The sequence below is a fragment of the Myotis lucifugus genome, unplaced genomic scaffold, assembly GCF_000147115.1.
Source record: "Myotis lucifugus unplaced genomic scaffold, Myoluc2.0 scaffold_44, whole genome shotgun sequence".
NCBI lineage: Eukaryota > Metazoa > Chordata > Mammalia > Chiroptera > Vespertilionidae > Myotis > Myotis lucifugus.
In genome coordinates, this window is record NW_005871092.1 from 7,165,714 (window position 1) to 7,187,511 (window position 21,798).

The 21,798-nt window shown below is 49.3% G+C and overlaps 1 protein-coding gene across 1 annotated transcript; it reads left to right on the forward strand.

The window, feature by feature from the left end:
* The first annotated feature begins 862 nt into the window (after positions 1 to 862).
* LOC102436335 (pancreatic lipase-related protein 2-like) lies at positions 863 to 21,401 on the forward strand. Its single transcript, XM_006088164.3, has 12 exons — positions 863 to 914; positions 3,223 to 3,377; positions 5,049 to 5,174; positions 6,612 to 6,746; positions 7,458 to 7,569; positions 8,477 to 8,596; positions 11,077 to 11,196; positions 14,555 to 14,673; positions 15,129 to 15,258; positions 17,748 to 17,859; positions 18,975 to 19,142; positions 21,338 to 21,401. The coding sequence occupies exons 1-12, from the start codon at positions 866 to 868 to the stop codon at positions 21,399 to 21,401; spliced, it is 1,410 nt and encodes a 469-aa protein (XP_006088226.1). The 5' UTR covers positions 863 to 865.
* Positions 21,402 to 21,798: the final 397 nt, after the last annotated feature.

Here is a 21,798-nt window from a genome sequence, read left to right on the forward strand (position 1 = left end):
TTGGTTCTGTAAACACCCTTGCTTAAATAATAGGGAAAAGAAGCTCAATTACCTGGCCTTGCAAGCCGCTCTGCTGCCATCCCTGGTTACTGCCATGCCAGGTGTGTTTGAGTTATCTAAATGGTACTGTGCTCAAGGCTACAAGCTTCCTGCAAAATATCTCCCACTACATAGGGCTCTTTGTAAAGCCTGCAAAAGGTCTGGAAACCCCATATTTAGGAGACAAAGGAACTGGGAAGGTATAAAGGGAAAGCTTCCTCCATATTAGTTTGCTCAGACTCTGGAGATAACACATCTGAGACCGGCGGCGTAATAAAGACTCCAAATTTGGCTTACTGATTAAGGTGTCCTCTGTTCAGCTCACTGATTTCCAGTGAAACACCTGTCCCCAAAGTCTGTTTTTTTCCCCCCTCTGATCTCACTTTAAAAAGCTCTGATCCCCGCTCAGCTGACTGTATGTGTTTATGATAATCTCGTTGCAAAACACACTTATCCATCTTCCGGTCCTTTCCTCTAAGGAGTCCAAAGGATAAAGCCTGGTTATAAAAGGCCACGGCCACCCTGAGGCTGAGTGGAGCACAGGTGTCTCACAGTAAGTCATGGCTCTGCCCGGGCAGGGCGCTTGGCAGGGTTGGGCAGGCCAAGGGACATGGCCCAGAGGGAGCTGCCACTGTGCTGGGAGGATCCTGCATCCGGGTTCCACAGAGGTGCTGCTCTCTCCCTGTGTGGGGAGGACTCAGCCTCAGGGTCCCTGCCTGGAGGGACAGCCTGATGGGACCAGGCACCAGGCTTCCCTGGGCTCCAGGCCCCCTGCCCTGTCTGGGTTGGGCGATGGTCCCCACTGTCTGTGTTTTCATCCATGTAGATGCTGCCCTCCTGGATCATCGGCCTCCTCTTGCTGGCCACCGTCAGAGGTGAGGGTGCTGTCCCATCCCTGTGGGGAGGAAGGGACCTTGCCTGGGCTGGTTTCTGGGTGGGGCAGCTAGAGGGCTCATCATCATTATCATCTTAATGAACAGCATTATCATTATTTCAACAAAAACAACAATTGCCACCATTGGGGGAGTGTAGAAGCTGTAGAAAACACAGGGCAACGTCTTAGACACAGATGACCCTGGGGACCATTCAGTCCTTTTCCTCCAGCTACTGGCTGTGAGGGGGTGACCAAAGTGGTAGGCTGTTGGGAAGCGGTGTTGGGGGATGGTGCTCTTTACAGGCCCCCAAGTTCTCAGTCCCTTGCGAGGACAAGTGCATGTCTGCAGCCTAAGCTACATGGATGTCCCGTGGAAAACTGTCCCTCCCTCCCCATCACTCCTCTCACTGTTGCCACCTCTGTCTCTCAGGCTCCAATCTGAGCCTTTCCTCTGGCCTCCCTTCTGCTGGGCTTCCTACTGCACCACGAGTCCTCCTTTCCTCCTCACCTTGCCCAGCCCACTCTTGGCCTCCCTTCCCTCTTGGCCATGCAGCAGGTCCTGACTCTGGAGAGCAGAGCCCACCCGGGCCTGGCTGCTACCTGGGCCTTTCTGGTCCTTCTTGGTCTCCTTTGCTCCTTTGCTTCCTCCTCCAGCCCTAAATGTGGGCGGCCAACAGAGGTCACTCCCGGCGTCTCCTTGCCCTGTTCCTGTGGCTTCCCCTTTGCCCAGCCTCTGTTCCCCTTGCCCCACTGTCTCCCTTCCAATTTCCAGGCAGCTCCACCAGGGCCTCCCACCACACCTCACACTCACTTGTCCAGGCTTAGGCACCACTCCCTACCCCATCTCTCCACCCTTCCCTTCATTTCCACGGTCACCCAAGCCTAGAATGCCTGTTTCCTCTCAGACCCACCACCCCTGTACTGCCCCACTCTAACCCCCACCTCTCCCAGGCTCTCCTGCCTCTGAGCCACCCACACTGGGTTCCCGAAAACACCTTCATGGAGCACAAGCCCACCACACTCATCAGCACTTCCACTCACTATCCACCTAACAGCCCTGGTGCCTGACCCTGGCCTTCAAGCTCCTGCATTTACCACCTGAAGCAAGAGTTGCTTTAGTCGCCACAGCCCTTCGTCTGGGACTGGTCCCTCTTCCTGGAAGGAAGTCAAGGTCATCATGATTCCTTTCCTGTTAGATTACCTCTCATTCAAGGCAGGGTTTGTACCTGATGTATCTATCTCCTCAGTGCCTAGCTTTATTCCCAATTAAACTCCCCCAGTTCAAATCCTGGCTCCACCATTGGCTGTGACCTTGGGCAGCTTACTTTGTCTCTCTGTGCCTTGGTTTTCCCATCTGTAAAATGGAAGTAATTCCTTATCATGGGCTATTTTGAGGCTTAAAGGGAATAATACTGGTGAAGTGCTAGTGTGGTGTCTGGCACAGAGTAAACAGTCTACTCATGCTTCAGGTAAAAACTGATGACTATTGTCAGTTTTTGAGTGAATAGCCAACCTCTGGCACCATCCGTTTTGGAGTTGAGGAAGCCTAAGGGAAAAGAGCCATTTAAATACTCTAGATTTGAGTATGCGCCCTCAGTAGGCACTCTCTGTGAAAATGCTTGTGCTGTAGACTAGAGGCAGGACCCTCAGATTTAGACGTGGTTATTTGGATGATCGATTGCATGTATTGAGCCCCTACTCTATACAGAATGATGCAAAACTCAGTCATCCCTGGCCTCAAGAAATGTACCTTTTCTGAGAACAACAGGGAAAACCAGAAATGGCAGAGAATAATTGGGGGGACAATGTGCGTCAAGGGGTGACATGAAGACAAGGGGATTGGACCGCACCCAGGATCAACTGCTGTGCTGGGTGTGGCGCCAGCATCAGGGTCCACCCAGCAGCATCTCTGCGCTACAGAATTGCAGGCGCTATCATACCTGATGCCGGGTGATGGCATGTAAAGGGCCGTCTGGGGCTCTCCCGGAAGAGGAAGTTGTAAGGCAGAAGGTTGGCAGGAAGCTCAGCCAATCCCCCTCTGGCCTGATGATCAGGGTGAAAACAGCATGAAACAAGCACTTCCCGGTGCCCCCCTCCCTCCCTGCGAATCAGAATCGCCCAGGGAGGCGCTGGGAGTGTGCACAGATGATCCTTGTCTCCGTGGAATTTGGGGAGCACTGACAGCAGGTGGAGCCCAGCATTGGCCTCGCCAGCCCGGGCTGCACCCTGAAACGCCTCCCGTGTAGTGAGGCGAGGTCGCTCCTTTTCTGAACTCACAGTGTCCCCGTGTGTTGCTCTTTCTGCCCCAGGAAAGGAAGTCTGCTATGAACCTTTTGGCTGCTTCCCCGATGAGAAGCCGTGGACAGGAGTCTTACAGCGGCCCCTGAAGCTATCCCCCTGGTCCCCCAAGGACGTCAACACCCGGTTTCTTCTCTACACAAATGAGAATCCCAACAGCTTCCAAGTAAGAGGGGCCTGGCGGGACTGCAGGGCGGGTGGAGTGGAGCGCCCACACTGGAGTCTGCACGCAGTTGTCTAAGGGAAAGGCAGGGCCCTGGGGCGGTCGGGGCGATGCTCCCTCACCACTGGCAGCCACCTTAGTTCTCAGGATCGGGAACCCCTGATGAGGTCTATGGGTGCCGGGCCCAGAAACGCCCACATTCCACACACTGTGCACAGGCCTTCCTGGCACTGACCCCCGATCCTGGGAGGAAGCGGGTAGGAGCAGCATTTATGGGGAATCCAGGCCTGGTGTGTCCATCTTCTTCCTGCCCTGGGGGTGGGAGGAGAGAAGCCGCTCAGGGAATGAGGGTGGGGGTGTAAGTCCTTCCTGATGAGCCAGAAGACAGGTGTGGGAGAGGGACTTGTTGTTGTTAATCCTCACCAGAGGATATTTTTTCCATTGCTTTTTAGAGAGGGGAAGGGAGGGATAGAAGGGGTGATAGAGACAGAGAGGGAGAGGGAGAAACATTGATGTGAGAGAGACACATTGATTGGTTGCCTCCCATATGAGCCCCAACTGGGGCTTGGGATCACACCTGCCACCCAGGTGCAAGCCTTTGACCAGGAATCAAACCCGTGACCCTTCGGTGCATGGGCCAATGCTCTAACCACTGAGAAACTCTTGCCAGAGTGGGAGGGGCCATCTAACCAGAAAAGCAAAAAGAGCCCTGGGAGTGACCTCCAGTCCCCAGAAGGCCTGTGGGTGGAGGCAGTACAGGCTCTTCCAGGTGCTTAGAAGTGACCAGGAAGAATGTGCTCAGAGCTCAGCTGCTCACAGGTCCACCCCTGACAGTTTGGAGAGCAGGTGACTGGCCATCCATTTCTAAGGCCAGCTGCCCTGGGATTGTAGGTAACAAACTCCCCCTTAGAACCCCCAGCTGGGAGTCCCCTTGGACTGGTGGTTGGGCTGTTTTTATTTCTGATCCTTCCTCATGCGTGGTGCCCAGGGGGCTGGTGAAGGGGCCCCTGGTATGTAGGCGTCAGTTCTTAAGTGCTACAAGATTGAGGGGCCCTTCTCGGCTCCACTGAGCTGCATCTCCCTTCGTTGTGGTGCTTCTGGCCTCGGGTCCTTCAGTGTTTCTTTTCTAGAAACATCTTCCACCATCTGGGGAAGCCGAGGGGTCCCTTCTCAGGATGATGTATTTAAATGCGAAATAAAACACATTGGATTACAAAGGAAACCAATTAGATTGAAAAACAGTTATCAGAACATTTGAAAAGATAAATAGATGTCACATATCTATGCTGCTTTATTATTATCTCACTAAACAATAAGATCCATGGGTTGGTCTAACTATGGCCACTACAAATAGTAATGAGAATAACTGATTTTTAAGACATCTGCGACCACTGTCCTGTGACATGAAAATACCTGTGACTCCCATTGGTGACAGAGTGCTGTTACGATGACCGTGGATTCTTGCCCAATTTCATAATTAACAGAAATGCTAGGAAGTCCATGAACGTGGACCTTCTGAATCCTGTTCTCAAAGCCCAGGGTAGGAACTCCAGTTCTAGCCCCACCCAACTTCGTGGGAGCTGATCCGGTGACCCAGTTTCCCTGGAACTGGCTCTAAAAGGCCATTGGCTTGGAAAGGCCAATGTCCCAATTCACCTTTTCTACTTTAACCAGCGGATCTCCTCCACGGACCTGGCGACCGTGAACGCTTCAAACTTCCATCTGGACCGCATGACGCGCTTCATCATCCACGGCTTCATAGACAAGGGGGAGGAGAGATGGCTGACGGACATGTGCCAGGTAGGCTCCATGGCTTCATGTCCCAACCAGGAGTCACTGCTCCCCTGCGCTCACCCAGCACCTGAAATGCGGGGAGTGTGACCAATGACTTGACTGTTAAATTGTATGGACTTTCATTCATTGTAAATAGCCACCTGGGCCAGTGGCCACAGTATTGGATGGCACAGTTCTGAAGGTATCAGGAATGTTAGTAATGAATTATTATTCATAACATCCATTTTCTGAGCACTTCCTCTGAGCCTGACACTGTGATCATTATTTCACAGTCTTTGCCTCATTTGACCGCCCCATCACCTCCAGCAACATTGTGAGAAAGGTAGAGTTATTGTTCCCATTTTATAGATGAGGAAATTAAGGCAGGAGAAGTTCAACCCTTCCCAGGCTTGAATCCGGAGGTGGGAATGCAAAGCCAGGTCTCCTGTCTATAAAATACCACAACCTTGTGTCTACAGATTTAGTCTTTAGGACGTGCCCAGGGGCATGGCTTTCAGCTTAGTCTGCTCTGGGGGAGACCCTGAGCAGCTTCTTCCCAAGGGTGGGCTGCTCCTCTGGCGGTTTGGGCATTCACACGTGTCCCAAAGTCCCAGAAGGATGCCATGTGAACGTGGAGCTGGGAGAGTCAGGGGGACGTGTCCATCCTGATGCCCTGGCCTCCAGGCAACTCCTCCCTGCCTCACTCCCCGGGGTAGTCCAGGCCATCCTCCAATGAACACAGGCTCTGCAGTGGCTCTTTCTGACAGTTATTTGGTCCCATCACGGGACCAGTCTGAGCTTGGGCAGCACACGGCGGCCACACCACATAATATAAAAGATGCACATGTGGGCAGAGTTGTAGCTGCCTCCATCTAAATGTCATCTTGTCTGTTAATACCTTCTAGCTCCCACCTCCGCATTGTTGGGAACATAACAGCAGCCCTCCCGTGGCTTCAGCACCTAGTACAGTGGCAGCAAACTTAGTACAAGTGGCAGCCAACTTCCTGTAAAGGACTGGGTAGTAAATAGTTTAGCATTTGCAGGTCATATGGTTTCCACTCAACCCTGTTTTTGCTCCAAAGCAGAGGGGAGAGAATATGTAAACAAAGGGGTGTGGCTGTTCCCAATAAAACTTGATTTATATGAGCAGGTGGATCTGGCCCTCCCATAACAGTGGGCTAAGCCCTGATGTAGTAAGTGAACCTTTTTCTGCCTGGCTGTGTCAATAACCATCTGGGAGACCTTCAGCCAGTCACTTACTCCATCCAGGCCTCAGTGTTCACATCTGTTAAGTGGGGATCAGGTACCGGTTCCTGGTGAAGTGGTGAGGATTAGGACAAGTGGGAGGAATATGAAAACTCTGACACAAATGAGATGCTTGGTGGCTGTGAATTCCTGTCTCTGGAGTGTGCGGCCTGTGCCTGTTAATACATTGAATCCTCCCTCTTGTTTTTTCTCCCCCAGAACATGTTTAAGGTGGAGAAGGTGAACTGCATCTGCGTGGACTGGATGCGTGGGGCCAGGACAGGTTACAACCAAGCCGTCCACAACATTCGAGTCGTGGGAGCCGAGATAGCGTTCTTAATAGAAGGGCTAGCGGTAAATCCTCCTGAGCCCCATCATGTGGGGAGGGGCCCGAGGGGGCAGGCAGACCCCGTGCACCCAGAGGCAGCCTGGGGACTGGTGCGCAGGGGCTGGGCCTGGAAGCCTGGACACACAGAGGGGCGTTTCCTAAAATGAAACTGCAGCCTTCCCCTCCTGGAGTGTCCTGAAGATCCCTAGTGGCGCCTGGGGCAAAGGAACCACTTTGGGCCTCACTTTCCCCTTTGAAATACGCCGTCCTTGGAGGCTGGTCAGCCCAGAAGATGGGTCTTCTTTCTCAGAAAGGGGAAAGCCCCTACTGCCTTCTGGAAGGTCTATTCTGAGCACCCAGAGCTGGGCCCGCTACCCAGGCTCTCCATGCAGGCCCTGCGGGAGGGAAGGAAGGCCGGGGTGGGTGCGGATGGAGCAGGCAGCGCCCAGTCATGCTCCCCAGGCTGCCTGCAGTGGACACAGAGGCCACTAGTCCGCAGTGTTGCTGCCCTTCCCCCCGCCACACACATGTCCACTCCCCCCACCTCCAACCACCCACCCACCGCCTGCACTTCGGGGCTGGGGACTCTGGAGACTGTGCTGGCCCAGGGTGGGGTCATGCTGTCCTAGGTGGTCCAAGAGCCAGGTCATTCCTCCTGAGACCTGTCCCCATCCACTTATGGGAGACAGGGCGTCCTCAACGGGGCCTGGTGTCCCTGACACGCCATCCTTCCACAGACCAAGATGGGCTACAGCTTGGAGAACGTGCACATCATCGGCCACAGCCTGGGCGCGCATGCGGCTGGCGAGGCAGGCAGGAGGCTGGGGGGCTGCGTGGGCAGGATCACAGGTAAGAGGTGCGGGGGTGGGGGGTGGTGGGGTGAGAGGGGTCCCCTATTGGGCAATGGAAGCCAGGACACAGGCACTTCTTATGGCCAAGGGCGCCCCCACTGGTCCTTCAGCTGCACTGATTTTAGGTGCTGCCAGACTGAGATTTAAAAAATAACTGCCCATACATTTTCATGTGAATTACAAAAAATATAGGATTGTAAATAAAAACACGTTTATTAAAAAAGAAAAACAGACTAGCACATTCAACTCATGACTTCAGGATTATTATTGCTAGAGTACGACAGATTTTTGAACAGTGAAATGGTTTTTTAATACAAATTCATCAGTTCCACAGATATTAATTGTTGTGGCAGTTCCAGCTACAGGCAGAAAATGAAAGTAGCTGAGACCTGTCACAGGAAGCACATGGTAGATAATAAGAATGAATGAATGAGTCACTAGGCAAATGAAGGCACACAAGACATAGACACAGACACCGCTGAGTCCCGTGTGTATATCACTGTGCACACAGTGTGATGGCTGTCTCCTTTGCCCAGGGCTGTGTGCTAGGCATTGGGGGAAGGATGGGGGATTCATAGATTGTGTTTACGGAGACTTTTTCAGATTGCAAAGTTCTTTCTCTTATACCTTTGCGTGGGGCTTTCACAATAGCCCCATAAGGAAGGGTGCTGTTATTCCCACTTTCCAGATGAGGAAACTGAGGCTGAGGGAAGACATGCCTTTGACCTTGAGCAGAACCTGGGCTAGAATATAGGTCACTGAGTCTGTGGGCCATGCTCCTCCCACCCTCTGTTTCTCTTTGAAGATGAGCTGGGCACAGCCCCTGCTTCAGGCAGAAAACCACATGGATTTTGTGGGTCCAGGGGTTGGAACCTGGTTCGTCACTGTCCACCTCCCCCTTTCAGGACTGGATCCGGCAGAACCAGGCTTCCAGGGCTTGCCCGAGGAGGTGAGGCTGGACCCATCGGACGCCATGTTTGTGGATGTGATTCACACAGACACCTCCCCCACAGTCCCTAACCTAGGTGAGTGCCTCATCCACCTCTTGGTGACCAGGGCTGTAACTGCTAAGAGTAGGTCCAGGGGTGGCATTCAACATGGTTAACTACAGAAATAGCTTGGATGCCAACCAGTCAAAGTGGGTGCCAGCTACAAATAAACAGCCAACCCAGTGCCAGTGGTATCAGCCTGTGGCCCCAGGCAGGTCAGACAAACACTGGTGTAGCCTATGGAAGGCTGTTGCTCAGTCCTCAAACCCTGTGACCTTCCCTAGGCTCCACTATCCATTCCTGCTCTGGTGGGGCCGGGGGGGAGGGAGTTAGGTGACGTGTTGAGGGTCCTCAGTGCTGCTGCAGAGGCAGGAGAGGCTTCTGCCAGCACTGCTGTGCTCACCAGGCAGAAGCCACACTCCCTGCTCCTGGTGCTGCCTCCCTTGGAGTCGGGAGAGGCTCCTGCATGCTCAGCAGCTGTGAGCCCTGCTTCTGGCTGAGTGGTGCTCCCTCTATGGGAGCGCACTGACCACCAGGGGGCAGCTCCTGCATTGAGCGTATGCCCCCTGGTGGTCAGTGTGCGTCATAGTCACCGGTTTTTCCGCTGTTTGGTCGATTTGCATATTAGGGTTTTACTATATAGGACTAGTGGCCCGGTGCACTAAATTCATGCCCGGGGTGGGGGGCAGATCCCTCAGCCCGACCTGCACCCTCTGTCATGTTCCGGGACCCTGGCCACACCAGACCTAGGCACAGGCCTACAGGCTTGGGGCGGCCTGGCTCCCGAGGCCCCAGTTTTTCAAGAGAACAAAGACGGCATTAGTTACAGCCCTCACTGAACCCAGTACAGTGCGTATGTGTGTACAACTGCCTCGTTCATGTGCCTGCTTCACCCTACTGAATTACTAACATCTTGAGTACATAGCTCTGTCTTATCCTGTTTCACCTGCAGTAGCTGGCCTGGTGCCAGGGACCTGGATGTTTTTGCAAAGTGAGTGAGTGAGGTAATAAATGAGTGAGTAAGTAAGTGAATGAGTGAATGAATGAGCAAGTAAGTGAATGAGCAAACAACTATAGGGTGGGAACTTCTGCCACGTCATCATGGCAGAAGTTCCCAGATGAGTAGTTCCCGACCCGCTCCCGGCTGCCCAGAGCCCGCCCTGGTAAGGTCCTACCCCACTCCCAGCAGCCCAGCTCCCTTCTCCCAGCTGCATAATTCTCGCCCCACCCCAGCGGCCTGGCCCCTGGCTCCCGGCTGTGTAGTTCCCGCCCCACTCCCTGCTCCCCGGGTGCCCGACCTGGGAAGTTCCCGCCCTGCTCCCGGCCACTGCCAGCTGCCCAGCGCCCTGCTCCTGGCTGCGTAGTTCCCACCCAGCTCCTGGTGACCCAGGCGCCCAGCCACTCCTTCAGCGGAGGCCAGGGCAGGCGGGAAGCTTGGCTTCCTTAGTCAGTCACCTGAGGCAACCCAAGTCTCCAGCTCCATGGCCGCAGCCATCATTGTTGGGTTAAGTTGCAATCACTCTGATTGGCTGGTGGGCGTGGCTTGAGCGTAGTGGAGGGATGGCTAATTTGCATGTTTCTCTTTTATTATATAGGAAGCTTGACATATACTTGCAAAATGCAATGTCAATGTTTGAATATTTTGCTTACTTCTTTTGTGGAAACTTTGGTTATAGTTTGTGTTGTTGGAAACAAATTATATTCCTTTATTTAATGCTTCTAAAATAAAATGGGTGAGTTGTTGTTAGTTTAAAGAAATGAAAATTTTAAATAAATAAAATTATGTAAAAAATTAATATTACATAAACTCAATGTTCTTTTTTCAATATTTTCTTATGTAACCCCTCATGAAACATGCGAACAAAGGGTATGTTTTAAATAATAGTGATGGTTACCATGGGCTGCATTGGACATTTTGTACATACTTGCTCATTAATCATGGTTAGAACCCCAGAAAGTGGGCATTATTATTACTGTTTCATAGCTGAGGATACTGAGGCTTGAAAAGCTTTGGTTATTGCCTGAGATCACGGAGTGTGTAAATAGGACCAGGATGTGATCACGGGTCTGTGTGCTTAAAAAGCCAAAGCATCCAGCCACTATGCTGGGCTCTCAATACAACGAGATCTCAATATAACCTTCTAACATAGAAATCAAAATTTCAGAATGAGTAAAGGAATGGGAATTGCACCAGTCCTAATAGGTGTCTATGATGCATAATGGTATCAGGGGATATCAGTATTGTTCACAGCCTCCCCAGGACAGACAGACAGACAGACACACATGCAAATACACATGTAGGCATGCTCACTGCCTCTGCTCACTCCTACTTCCTTGTCTTGCTATGGGCTCATCTTGGAGAGGGATCTACAAAGCCCGGTGGGGTGGCTGTGCTGAGGGGACAGTTCGCCAACAAGACTCTAGCTATGGTAGGAAGGAGTCGGACGCTCTCTGGGGCCATGACCTTGTCCCGGGACCTCTTCCCTCCCTGTTCACCGCCGCTTCTGATGTTTCAGGTTTTGGAATGAGCCAGAAGGTGGGCCATCTGGATTTCTATCCAAATGGAGGAGAGCAAATGCCCGGATGTGGGAAAAGTATCCTTTCTTCCATTGTTGATGTAAATGATTTCTGGGAAGGTAAGTGCATTAGCAAAGCAAGATGACAGTGCTGTTTTGGGGGAGAAGGCAGGATACGTGGCCGGGCCCTGGTAGCGCTGAATTTGCCTCCATGTCCAGGGTGCTCATTCTGTCCCCGGCATTGTCACAGCGTCATGAGGGAATTACTCTGCTTATCCCCAGTTTACAACTGAATAAACTGGGTCTGAACAGTTATCAAACTTGACCAAGGCCACCTTATATTAAAGTTTAATTTCTGGCTGCAAAATCCCAACTTCATACCCAATCGAACCTGGGACCCTTGAGTCCACAGCCTGTGTCATCCCCCCTCATGAGGATGCTGAGGCTTGAGCTGGACGGGCACGTTGGCAAATATCAGTTCTAGCTGTGCCCACGATCACCCCAGCTGCTTGCACTGCTTGCTCCTAGAAGGGCTCCCACAAAGATTTGCAGGGCTTTGACGTTCTCGGCCTTTGCTGTGGGCAGGTGCTAGGACAGGAAAGGGACTGAGCTGGTAAAAGGACCGAGTGGGGACAGGATCCGAGAGTTTGGGGAGCGCGTACATGGAGCGTGTGGAGCCTGGAGGTCTAGGGAGGATGAGGCTTCTGCGTGTCAGTGTCAGAAATTCCAAACCTGTAGAGAATTTTTATGAGTTTATTGGAGCCAAACTGATGAAAATTGCTGGGCAGCAAAATCTCAACAGACTGAGAACATGCTCCGGAGAACGGCAGTTTGTGTCTTATTTTAAACATTAGAATAAAAACAGGAGACAAAGGGGTTCCATGAAATCCAGGGGTGGTAGATTAGGGAGGGGAGGAAAGTAAAACTGGAAATCTCTGGAATTGGATAAAAAGAAAAATAGAGAGACACATTCTTTTACATTGGTGGGAACAGGATAGCTAATGAGCAACACTGACAGCACATAGAGGTGGTATTTGGGGAACAAGGTCACAGTGAGGGGTTCTGGGGTCTGGTGCTCTTATAAGGGGGTGCCCTGAGGGATCTGGAAAAGATTACTCTGATATTTAAAAGGTGTGTTTTCTTAGATGCAAAAAGAAAACAGTTTCACTTAAGGTAAAGATTCCTTATCACCCTGGCTGGATGGCTCAGTTGGTTGGAGCTTGGTCCTGTATACCAAAACGGTTTTGGGTTTGATTTCTGGTCAGGGAGCATTTGGGGTGAAACTGATTGATGTTTCTCTCTCTCCCTTCCACTCTCTCAAAAATCAATAAACATATCCTGGGGTAAGTTTTAAAAAATATATATATATTGACCTTTGTCAAGGAAGCTATAGGCCTGGGACAGGACTACCCTCCATGACCAGCTTTTAATTAGGAATTTTTATGTTCAGCCACGTAGTTACATTCAGCCTCTGAGTTTGTAAGGCCACCATGCAGGATTCCCCTGAGTTTCTCAGGTTTAGTATGTGGCCCCTTTTTCATCCGCATGAGGTCTGCGTTTACTTGAGAGACATGCTCATTCCCCTAAGATTAGGTGACTTACAGCGCCACCTCCATCACCTGTCCTTGTCTGGCCTCTGCTCTTCTCCTGTTGCCTCTCCCTGGAGACCAGGCTTCATCTCCCCCCAGCACATGGAGGCTTTGAGTCTGCCATCATTTCATTTTAGTGTTTATTTGTCTCTGCTGGGTGTTTCCCGGGCATCCCAGACACCCCAGTACCCTGCTCAGGGCCTGGCTCAGAGCAGGCGCTCAGTACAGCCCACTCCACTGAGCAGAGAGGCCTTCTGTGGCATTGAATGTTCCATGTGCTTATTGTGAACGAATAGGGGCGATAAAGCAGTAGCCCACATCCACCGTCAGCCAATGGAGCCTTTGAGCTCTCTGCCCAGCACCAGGTAACTCCCGGGAAGACCCAGCTGAAGGAACACTGAGTCACCATGAGGCTGCCCCTTCCAGAAGCCACCAGCAGGGCCCACATAATAGCAAGGAGCCCAGCTTTAATTAAAGAGGCAATTCAGAGTGAACAAGCCCACAGGATGTGCGTCTATTGTGTGGGCTCCCAGTCACCCAGGCGCTGGGCTGGAGGAACAATTAAATCCACTTGCCCCTCTATTATGGATCCCTGGGCAGCAATTCTGGGTGAAAGAAACAATTAAGGTGGAAACAGGTTGTGTTGTCTGGTGATGAGTGTTGGTGAAAGAGTCCCTGGGCCCTGGGTCAGGCAGAGCTTATCCACCAGGCCAAAGAGGACCCCAGACCTCCCAGAAGAGGTCCCCAGGTATGTCTGGGGTCACTGTGCATCACGCCATGGGATGATGCTGGAGAAATGAAAAAACAAAAACAAACCAAAAAAGCACAATTTTTCAAAAAGGAGGACTTGGGTTTAAAGAAAAGGGTGGTAGATAAAATGCAGTGACACAGTGGCCTAGGGCCCAGGGGACTTTGGTCTCCACTGCTTTGACCTCAGGCTTTCCAAGGAGGAGGTATTTCTCAGCCTGGGGCCCTGGGCACAGAAAAGCTGCCTTCCTGGGACAGGCCCTGCAGATATGGCTTCTGGTTCCCTAATGGGACCCTCTGGCCCAGCCCTGTCCACAGCAGCCTGTGGTCGGCCTTCACAGGGAGCAGTTTTAAAGAGAGAATGCACTGCTGTCATGTAAGCATGAAACATTGTCATGTCAAAGTCAACACGCAGGTTTCTCATGAAAAATCAGAAGACCAAGCATCTGGGCCTTAACATTCACCAACTGGCTGACAGTGTAAGATTCCTTTGGAAAGCTATTGCCTCTCTCGCTCCCTCTCTCTCTTCCCCCCAATCTCTCTCTTTCTTTCTTTCTTTCTTTCTTTCTTTCTTTCTTTCTTTCTTTCTTTCTTTCTTTCTTTCTTTCTTTCTTTCTTCCTTCCTTCCTTCCTTCCTTCCTTCCTTCCTTCCTTCCTTCCTTTCTCTCTCTCTCTCTCTCTCTCTCTCTCTCTCTCTCTCTCTCTCTCTCCTTTCTGTATATATTTTTCTCACTCTCCCCAAGGACCCCATTCCTCATCCTTCACTTATGTCAGAAGATTGGCCCCTGGAGGATAGGACACACGTCCTTGTTAGAATTCGTCCCTCCCCAGCAGATGCACAGCCCCAAGCAGGCCCTGCTCAGCATACAGGCATATGGGGGGGCAGAGGAAAGTGACCAGATCCAAATCCCATGGCTAAAGAAGCCCCAGATACCACCTCTATGTGCTGTAACTGTTGATCATTAACTATTTGCCCAAACGTATGTCAAAGTCAATGATAGGAACTTGGAATTGGGACTGAGGCATTTGAAAATGCTGACTCCCCTCCATGAAATGAGGAGGTGACTCCTTATTCAGATCAGAACTTTCAAGCTTCAAAAGTGAGAGTCTCCTGTGAGCTCCCATGGCTTTTGCTTCCTCAGGAAGCCGAGACCTTGTATCCTGCAATCACCTGAGAAGCTACAAGTACTACTCCAACAGCATCCTCAACCCCGACGGCTTCCTGGGCTACCCCTGTGCCTCCTACGAGGAGTTTCAGAAGGTGGGTCTCCCCAGGAGCCTGGGGAGGGTGGGGTGGCTCTGTGGTTGTTGGTTTTGTCCCTGTGGCTTGGAACAGAGCAGAGATGTAACTCCACGACTAGTAAGATGAGGTGCTGGTAACACTGAGCCTCGCAGAGCCTTCTTCCTCCGGATATCGGGTGGGCAGGCGGCTCATGGCACAGACCTGACCCGGGGGTCCTTCCCTAGATCCCCAGCTTTTCATTCTGAAAAATTCTCAAAGGATGCCTGGACGGCATGGGTGAGATGGATGCATTAATGAATGGATGGAGGGTAGATGGACAGATGAATAGAAAGATGATTAGATGGATGAGTGGGTGATTGAAGGAGGGAGGGAGAGAGGGATAGTTGCATGGATGGGAAGATGAATTGACCAAATGAGTGAGTGAATGAGTGAAAGGCCTACCACTCACAGACAATTTTTTGTTTTTCCACTAGAATGGCTGTTTTCCTTGTCCAGTCACAGGATGCCCCAAAATGGGGCACTATGCTGACCAATTTCAGGGCAACACCAGCGCCGTGGGACAAACGTTTTTCCTGAACACAGGAGCGAGTGGTAACTTTGCTCGTAAGTTCCATTGTACCCATTTAAAAGCTGCAAATGATTTTAAAAGGTGTATCAACCTTGTTAGTTAGGACCCTTGGTAGCAATGGATAGAAACTCAACACCAGCCAGCTTAAATGATAATGGAAGGACGGTAGAATGGCATTTGTCTTGCCTCTCACGTTCACCCTTTAACCAATAATCCTGACCAGTGGAGTAGGTTGATCATGAATGGCCCAGGCTGGTCACATGTCCACCCAACCCTGTGGCAGGAAGGACGGATCCATGAACAGAAGAAGGAAAGATGGGGCAAAGGCACCCCGTGATTACCCACCATGCTAGTCCCCCTGTTTACACACACGTGAGCATGCTGTGGTTTTTGGTGTTATTTTGCCAGCTGTTCAATTAAAAAGAAGATAGTAAAAGCAAGAAGTTTTGTTTGTTATAATTAATATTACATGATGGCTGAACAGAAGAGCATGTATTTTCCAAGGGAGTTTTACATTGAAAAACATTAATGCAGCACTTCACAGAACACTGTTTACACACAGTATTTCATGTAATACAACACACAGAATACATGATACCAGTTGGGAGTATCTATAAAGTCTTACAAACATATTCCTTTAAGTCAGAATGTACCTTAGGAAAACACTTGCATGTGTGCAGGAGAAGGTGTTCAAGGATGTTCACTGCAGCACTGATTTTAATATCAAAAGAACGCGGGGAGAAAGCTAGATATCCATAACTTGTTAAACAACCACATCCTGTATGTAACCATTCAAGGAAGGATCTAGAAAACCTCTAAGGAAGCGGTTCTCAACCTGTGGGTCGCGATCCTTTGGCGGTCGAATGACCATTTCACAGGGGTTACCTAAGACCATCCTGCATATAAGATATTTATGTTATGATTCATAACAGTAGCAACATTACAGTTATGAAGTAGCAATGAAAATAATTTTATGGTTGGGTCATAACCTGAGGAACTGTATTGAAAGAGCCAGAAGTTTAAGAACCACTGCTAAGGAATATTAAGTAAAATGGCAAATAGCAAACCATCTGGTAATATATCATGTTCCAGTCAGGGTCTCTGCAGAAGACAGAGCTCATTCTAGTGGTTCAACGAGGAGACCTCACTGGAGGGCCTGCTTTTGGAGGAGTGGACAGGGTTGAAAGAACAAACGAGGGATGCTGAGGCACCCAGAATCTAGTGACTGCGGGGCTCCAGGAATGGGGTAAAGCCAGCTACTGCCAGAACCTGGTACTAGAGCAAGGAGGCTGCAGGGGAGCAAGCACCTCCATCTCCCTCCTCCTACCGCTGGCCTCTCATGCAAGCCTCTGATGGGCTGAACCCACAGGAAAGTCAGTGGAAGGGACCCCTGGGGAGGCCGACCTTATGGAGCACAGGACAGGACTGGGAAGGGCGGTGAGTCAGTCTGGCATGGGGATGGTTGGAAAGAATAGAGAAGAACAGTGCATACTCTTTAAAGAAGGGGGAAAACCCTATATATTTTTATTGATATCAAAGCGGAAAGGAGAGAGAGGAAAATATAGATACATCAATGATGAGAGAGAATCATTGATCAGTACACCCCCTCCTGGGGATCGAGCCTAAAATTCAGGCTTGTGCCATGACCAGGAATGGAACCATGACTCCTAATTCATGGGTCAACAATGACCCATTGAGCCATACCATACAGGCAAAAGCCTAACTTTTTATACAGTCATATATGTGTGTGTAAATGCTCATAGAAAGCTCTAGGTCATGGTATCCCAACATCAACTCTACTGGAATCCGGGACTGGATCACTTGTTCCTGGAGGGCTGTCCTATGCATTGCAGTATGTTTAGCAAATCCATGGCCTGTACCAGCGAGATGCCAGTAGCCCTGCACCCACCCACCCCATTCCCTGGGTGTGACAATCAAGAACATCTTCAGACAATGCAAATTGTCTCCGGGCAGCAAATCACCCTGCCTGGCTTGGTTAAGTCTACAGACCAAACTGGGAAGACCCTGAGATGGAGGGCAGGTGGACAGAGCGCTGAGAAAGGGTTTACTCATTTTTAGAAATTGTCTGTGTTGTTTTTCCACTGAGAATATGTCCATGGCATGGGAAAATAACAAAAATAAAAAACAAAGAAGGCAACAGTAAGTGATTTATCCAAATGTGGGAGCCCAGACGTCTCCCTCTCCCACTGGTCTTTCTGGTACAGTCCGTGGTGGGCACCTGGGTACCGGGGTATAGTAACCAGCCACCCTCCATCCATCAGAACACATACCTGGCTGGGTTGGGAAGAGATTATGCTGAGCTGCAATATTTACTTCCCCCTCACCCCACCTAGCATCAGAATTCCTGGGACTCCCAAGTGCATTGAAGGAAACCATTTGTTATATTTGCCCTTACATCCCACTCATGGGGGATTCAGAGCTTGGAACAAGAATGCTCCCATGGGTCATTTTTTTTTTCAACAAGATGAGTTCATTGAACTGATAGTATCTTTTCTTTGCACAGGTTGGAGATACAGGGTATCAGTCACACTGGCTGGAAATACTGAAATGAGTGGGTCCTTCGGGATTGCTTTATATGGAAGCAATGGAACCTCAAAGCAGTATGAAATTTTCAAGTAAGTCTAATAGTAAAGCGAAATGACCATACTTACCCTACTAGATTATTAATACAAGATTGGTTGTAAACCTCTACATACATCTAGCCAAACAGAACCTTTGAATCCTAGAATATCAGAGTCGGAAGGAAGTCTCTTAGCATCTAATTGAATCACCCCATAGAAGAGGGAGGCCCAGAGAGGAAGCACTCGCGATTTTAAAGGCCGACTCCTTCTGGATTGCTAATCACTGCTTCCTTCCTGCAGAAGTTGTGGGGTTGTTCTTGTTGTTGTTTTTAATTTTTTAAAAATTTATTTCAGAGAACGGAAGGGAGAGGAAGAGAGAGAAACATCAATGATGAGAGAGAATCATTGATCAGCTGCCTCCTGCACACCCCCTACTGGGGATCAAACCCAAAACCTGGGCATGTGCCCTGACCAGGAATTGAACTGTGACCTCCTGGTTCATGAGTCGACACTCTACCACTGAGCCACATCAGCCAGGCCCTGGTTAAGTTTTATGAATATCATGTTCTCCTTAGACAAAGCACATTTATATGGCAACTCCTTCCCATCCCACACACACTCCATCCCCCACTCATGCTGTGTTTCACCGGAAGCCTGAAACTAGCTTCCTGTTGATATGGTAGCCTCAGCTCCTAGCTTTTGTGGGTATATGAGAATCTTGGTAAAACTGTGTTGGATAACTGTGCTGTAAAATTAGATACCGTTTTTACACTAAGTTTTCATAGTAATTTTCATGTTACGTTAAAGTTCTTTGACTACTTGTTATGCTACATATGAGATGCCCACAGATGACCCCGGCTGGAGCACATGCATCTTTAAAGAAAGATAAGGAGTCCTGCAGTAAAATTAAAGGGTCAATATGCCGCCCCAAGTAGTTGACTTCCCTCTAGATACCAATCAAAATAGTGGAAATCTAGAGTCCAGTATTATTCTAAAGCTGTGTTCTTCACAGATACGTTTGTGTTTTAGCGGCCCTGGATGTGTATGGAGTCAGTCAGGGAATTGCAGAAAGCCAACAGCAGCAGCCATTGTTTGGAGTAACAGTGAGTTGCTATCATCCTAGAATTCAGCTACCCAGCTGATAGAACACTTTATGTCTATGTTTGCAGAGGATCCCTCAAACCAGATGCAAAACATGTGCGTGACATTGATGTGGACATCAACGTTGGAAAAATCCAGAAGGTTACATTCCTCTGGAACAACCAATGGATAAATATGTTCTGGTACAACTTGGGGGCTTCGAATATCACAGTGCAAAGCGGTGAATATGGGACTGAGTGAGTATCTTTTAATCCAACTAAGTCTTGTTTCTCTATTTCCTTATCACTATATATCTGCAAACATACATGCATACATTTAATCACCCACCCATCCACCTACATATCCTTCTACCCACCCATTCCTTCATCCCTTTCTCTCCATCCATTTAACCACTGACCTATCCACTTATCCATGCAGCCATTCATCTACCCAACTATTCCTCTCAACTCTGCATCTTTCCATCTATCCATCTGATTTACTTGGAAAAATCAATCATTGTTTTCCTTAAGCCAAATTCAACTTGGCCAGAGCAAGACATCAATTGTAAGGCATAGATTCATGAAATAGGCCAATAGGAGACTGTTTTATCTCAAACAAGAAGGAAAGCACCCAGGCAGTAGATGTAGGAAATCTCGGGTTTATTTCCATTGGGTGCATTTATTCATACAAATTGTTTTGTTTGGAGACTGAGGCCTGAGAGGAATACAGACTGTGTGAGGATCTAGCTCCCAGTGGCAAGCTCTTCTCTAGCTGAGAGGATAGAATCTTACTTGGTGAGATTAGGGAGAGATCATAACAGTGTTTACTATATGGCAAGAAAAAAGGTGACCTTAAAAGAGGATGATACAAAACAATAGATGTCAGGGTCTGAAGGAAACTCAATCACCTCTCACCTGCTCTCATGTTAAGGTGAGAAGAGTGGGGTTCGCAGAGTCACATAACGTGTCTAAGGCCTCCCAGGAAAGCCAGAGGGAAGAGTATTTGCAAACTATTTTCAAAAACACATAAGAAGACCTTGCTCAGCTGTATGACTTAGCTGTGCTGACAGTACTTGGTCATAGGCCTGATTCTTGGGCATGGTGCTGGAAGGGTCAGAGGTCACTAGAGCTGTGTCAGTACTTTGTTTATTCAAGAGCTGAGCTTGAGCCTGAGGCACAACCAGGACTTGGACCCCAGTCCTATGACCCCTAATCCAGCCACATTCTGCAGCTGAGCCCTGAGGGAGGCTTGTCTTTAGCAAAGACGCCCACAGGAAAAGGAGGAGGCCAGGTGTCCTGCATCTCATGGCTGGGTTGTTGCCCCAACTGGGCGGGCTTCACCCTCTTCAGGATTGCCATCTCTCCATGGTCTTCCCCCCCCCCCAACATCTCTATGGAGATATAATTTTCATAGCCTGTGTTCACCCATTTAAAGTATATACTTCAGTGATTTTCAGTATATGTGCAGAGTTGTGTAATCAGTTCCAAGGTCAATTTTAGAACATTTCATCACCCTTCCCAAAAAACCCACACACCTATCAGCCATCATCCCATAATGTCTCACCCCTTTTCTCCAGCCCTGGGCAACCTGATTTCTATTTTGATAGATGTTCCTATTCTGGACATTTCATATAAATGGAGTCATACAATATATATGGTCCTTTGTGACTGGCTTTTTTCACCTAGCATAATATGTTCAAGGTTCATCCATGTTGTGACATGTATCAGTACTTTATTCCTTTTTACTACCAAATAATATTCTCTTATATGGATATACCACCTTTTATTTATTCATTTAGCAGTTGATGGACATCATGGGTGTTACCACGTTGGCGCTATTATGAATAATGCTGCTGTGAACATTTATGTACAAGTTTTTGAGTGGACATATATTTTCATTTCTCTTGGGTATACACCTAGGAGCAGAATTGCTAGGTTATGTGGTAACTACTATGTTTAACCTTTAGAACAGGTTCTCAACCTTGGCTGCACATTAGAATCACCTGGGAATCCTTTTAAAATCCTGATTTCTGGGCCTCATCTGCTTTAGAAGAACTGCCAGACTGTTTCCCAAAGTGGCTGCCACATTTTCCATTCCCAGAAGCAATGTATGAAGAACCCCCCAGGTTCTGAACTCTAGGGAAAGTCCCCTCTTGGCAGGTGGGGGCACCCCAGTCCCCAAAATCTATGCCAGGCCCACCCAAATCCACAGTTTTTGAAAATCTGTGGTTAACACAGCTGATTCACTTTCAGCTTGTTAAAAGGCCACAGGAGGAGAGGGTGTTCTTTAAGTGGTTTTGCTTAGTAAGAAACACCTGGACACTGCATGTTGTAGCCCAGCCTTTCAATCATAAAGGTCTGAACTCCAGGGTTTGGCTAAATGCTGTTTACTCACCTGAGGGGACATTTCCACAAGCTGCCAAGCCTCACGCTGAACATGTTCTCCTCCGCAGGTATCGTTTTTGCAGTGGTGACACCGTGAAAGGAAACCAGTTACAGACCCTTCTTCCTTGTTAAAAATGTGGTGCTCTTGCCCTCACCGGTTTGGCTCAGTGGATAGAGTGTCGGCCTGCAGACTGAAAGGTTCCAGGTTCAATTCAGGTCAAGGGCATGTAACTTGGTTGTGGGCACATCCCCAGTAGTTGGTTGTGGGCACATCCCTAGTAGCAGGAGGCAGCTGATCAATGTTTCTGACTCTCAATCCCTCTCCCTTCCACTCTGCAAAAAATCAATAAAGTGTATTTAAAGAAAAAAATGTGGTGCTCTGTTGTATCTTTGTGGTAATAAATGTTTAATGTCTTCGGGTTGACATTGAGGTATTAGTTTGCCATCCTCCGGGTTCTGAGGTCATGTTTTGGAAATGATTTTTCAGACTAGAGCCCAGGCCCTGGCCAGTGTTCTCAGTGACTAGAAC

Excerpts from the sequence above, each read along its gene's own strand:
- LOC102436335 (XM_006088164.3), top strand. The coding sequence starts at position 866 with ATGCTGCCCTCCTGGATCATCGGCCTCCTCTTGCTGGCCACCGTCAGA. Across the intron at positions 8,597-11,076 it reads CCCCACAGTCCCTAACCTAG|GTTTTGGAATGAGCCAGAAG; the intron begins GTGAGTGCCTCA and ends CTGATGTTTCAG. Across the intron at positions 14,674-15,128 it reads CCTACGAGGAGTTTCAGAAG|AATGGCTGTTTTCCTTGTCC; the intron begins GTGGGTCTCCCC and ends TTTTTCCACTAG.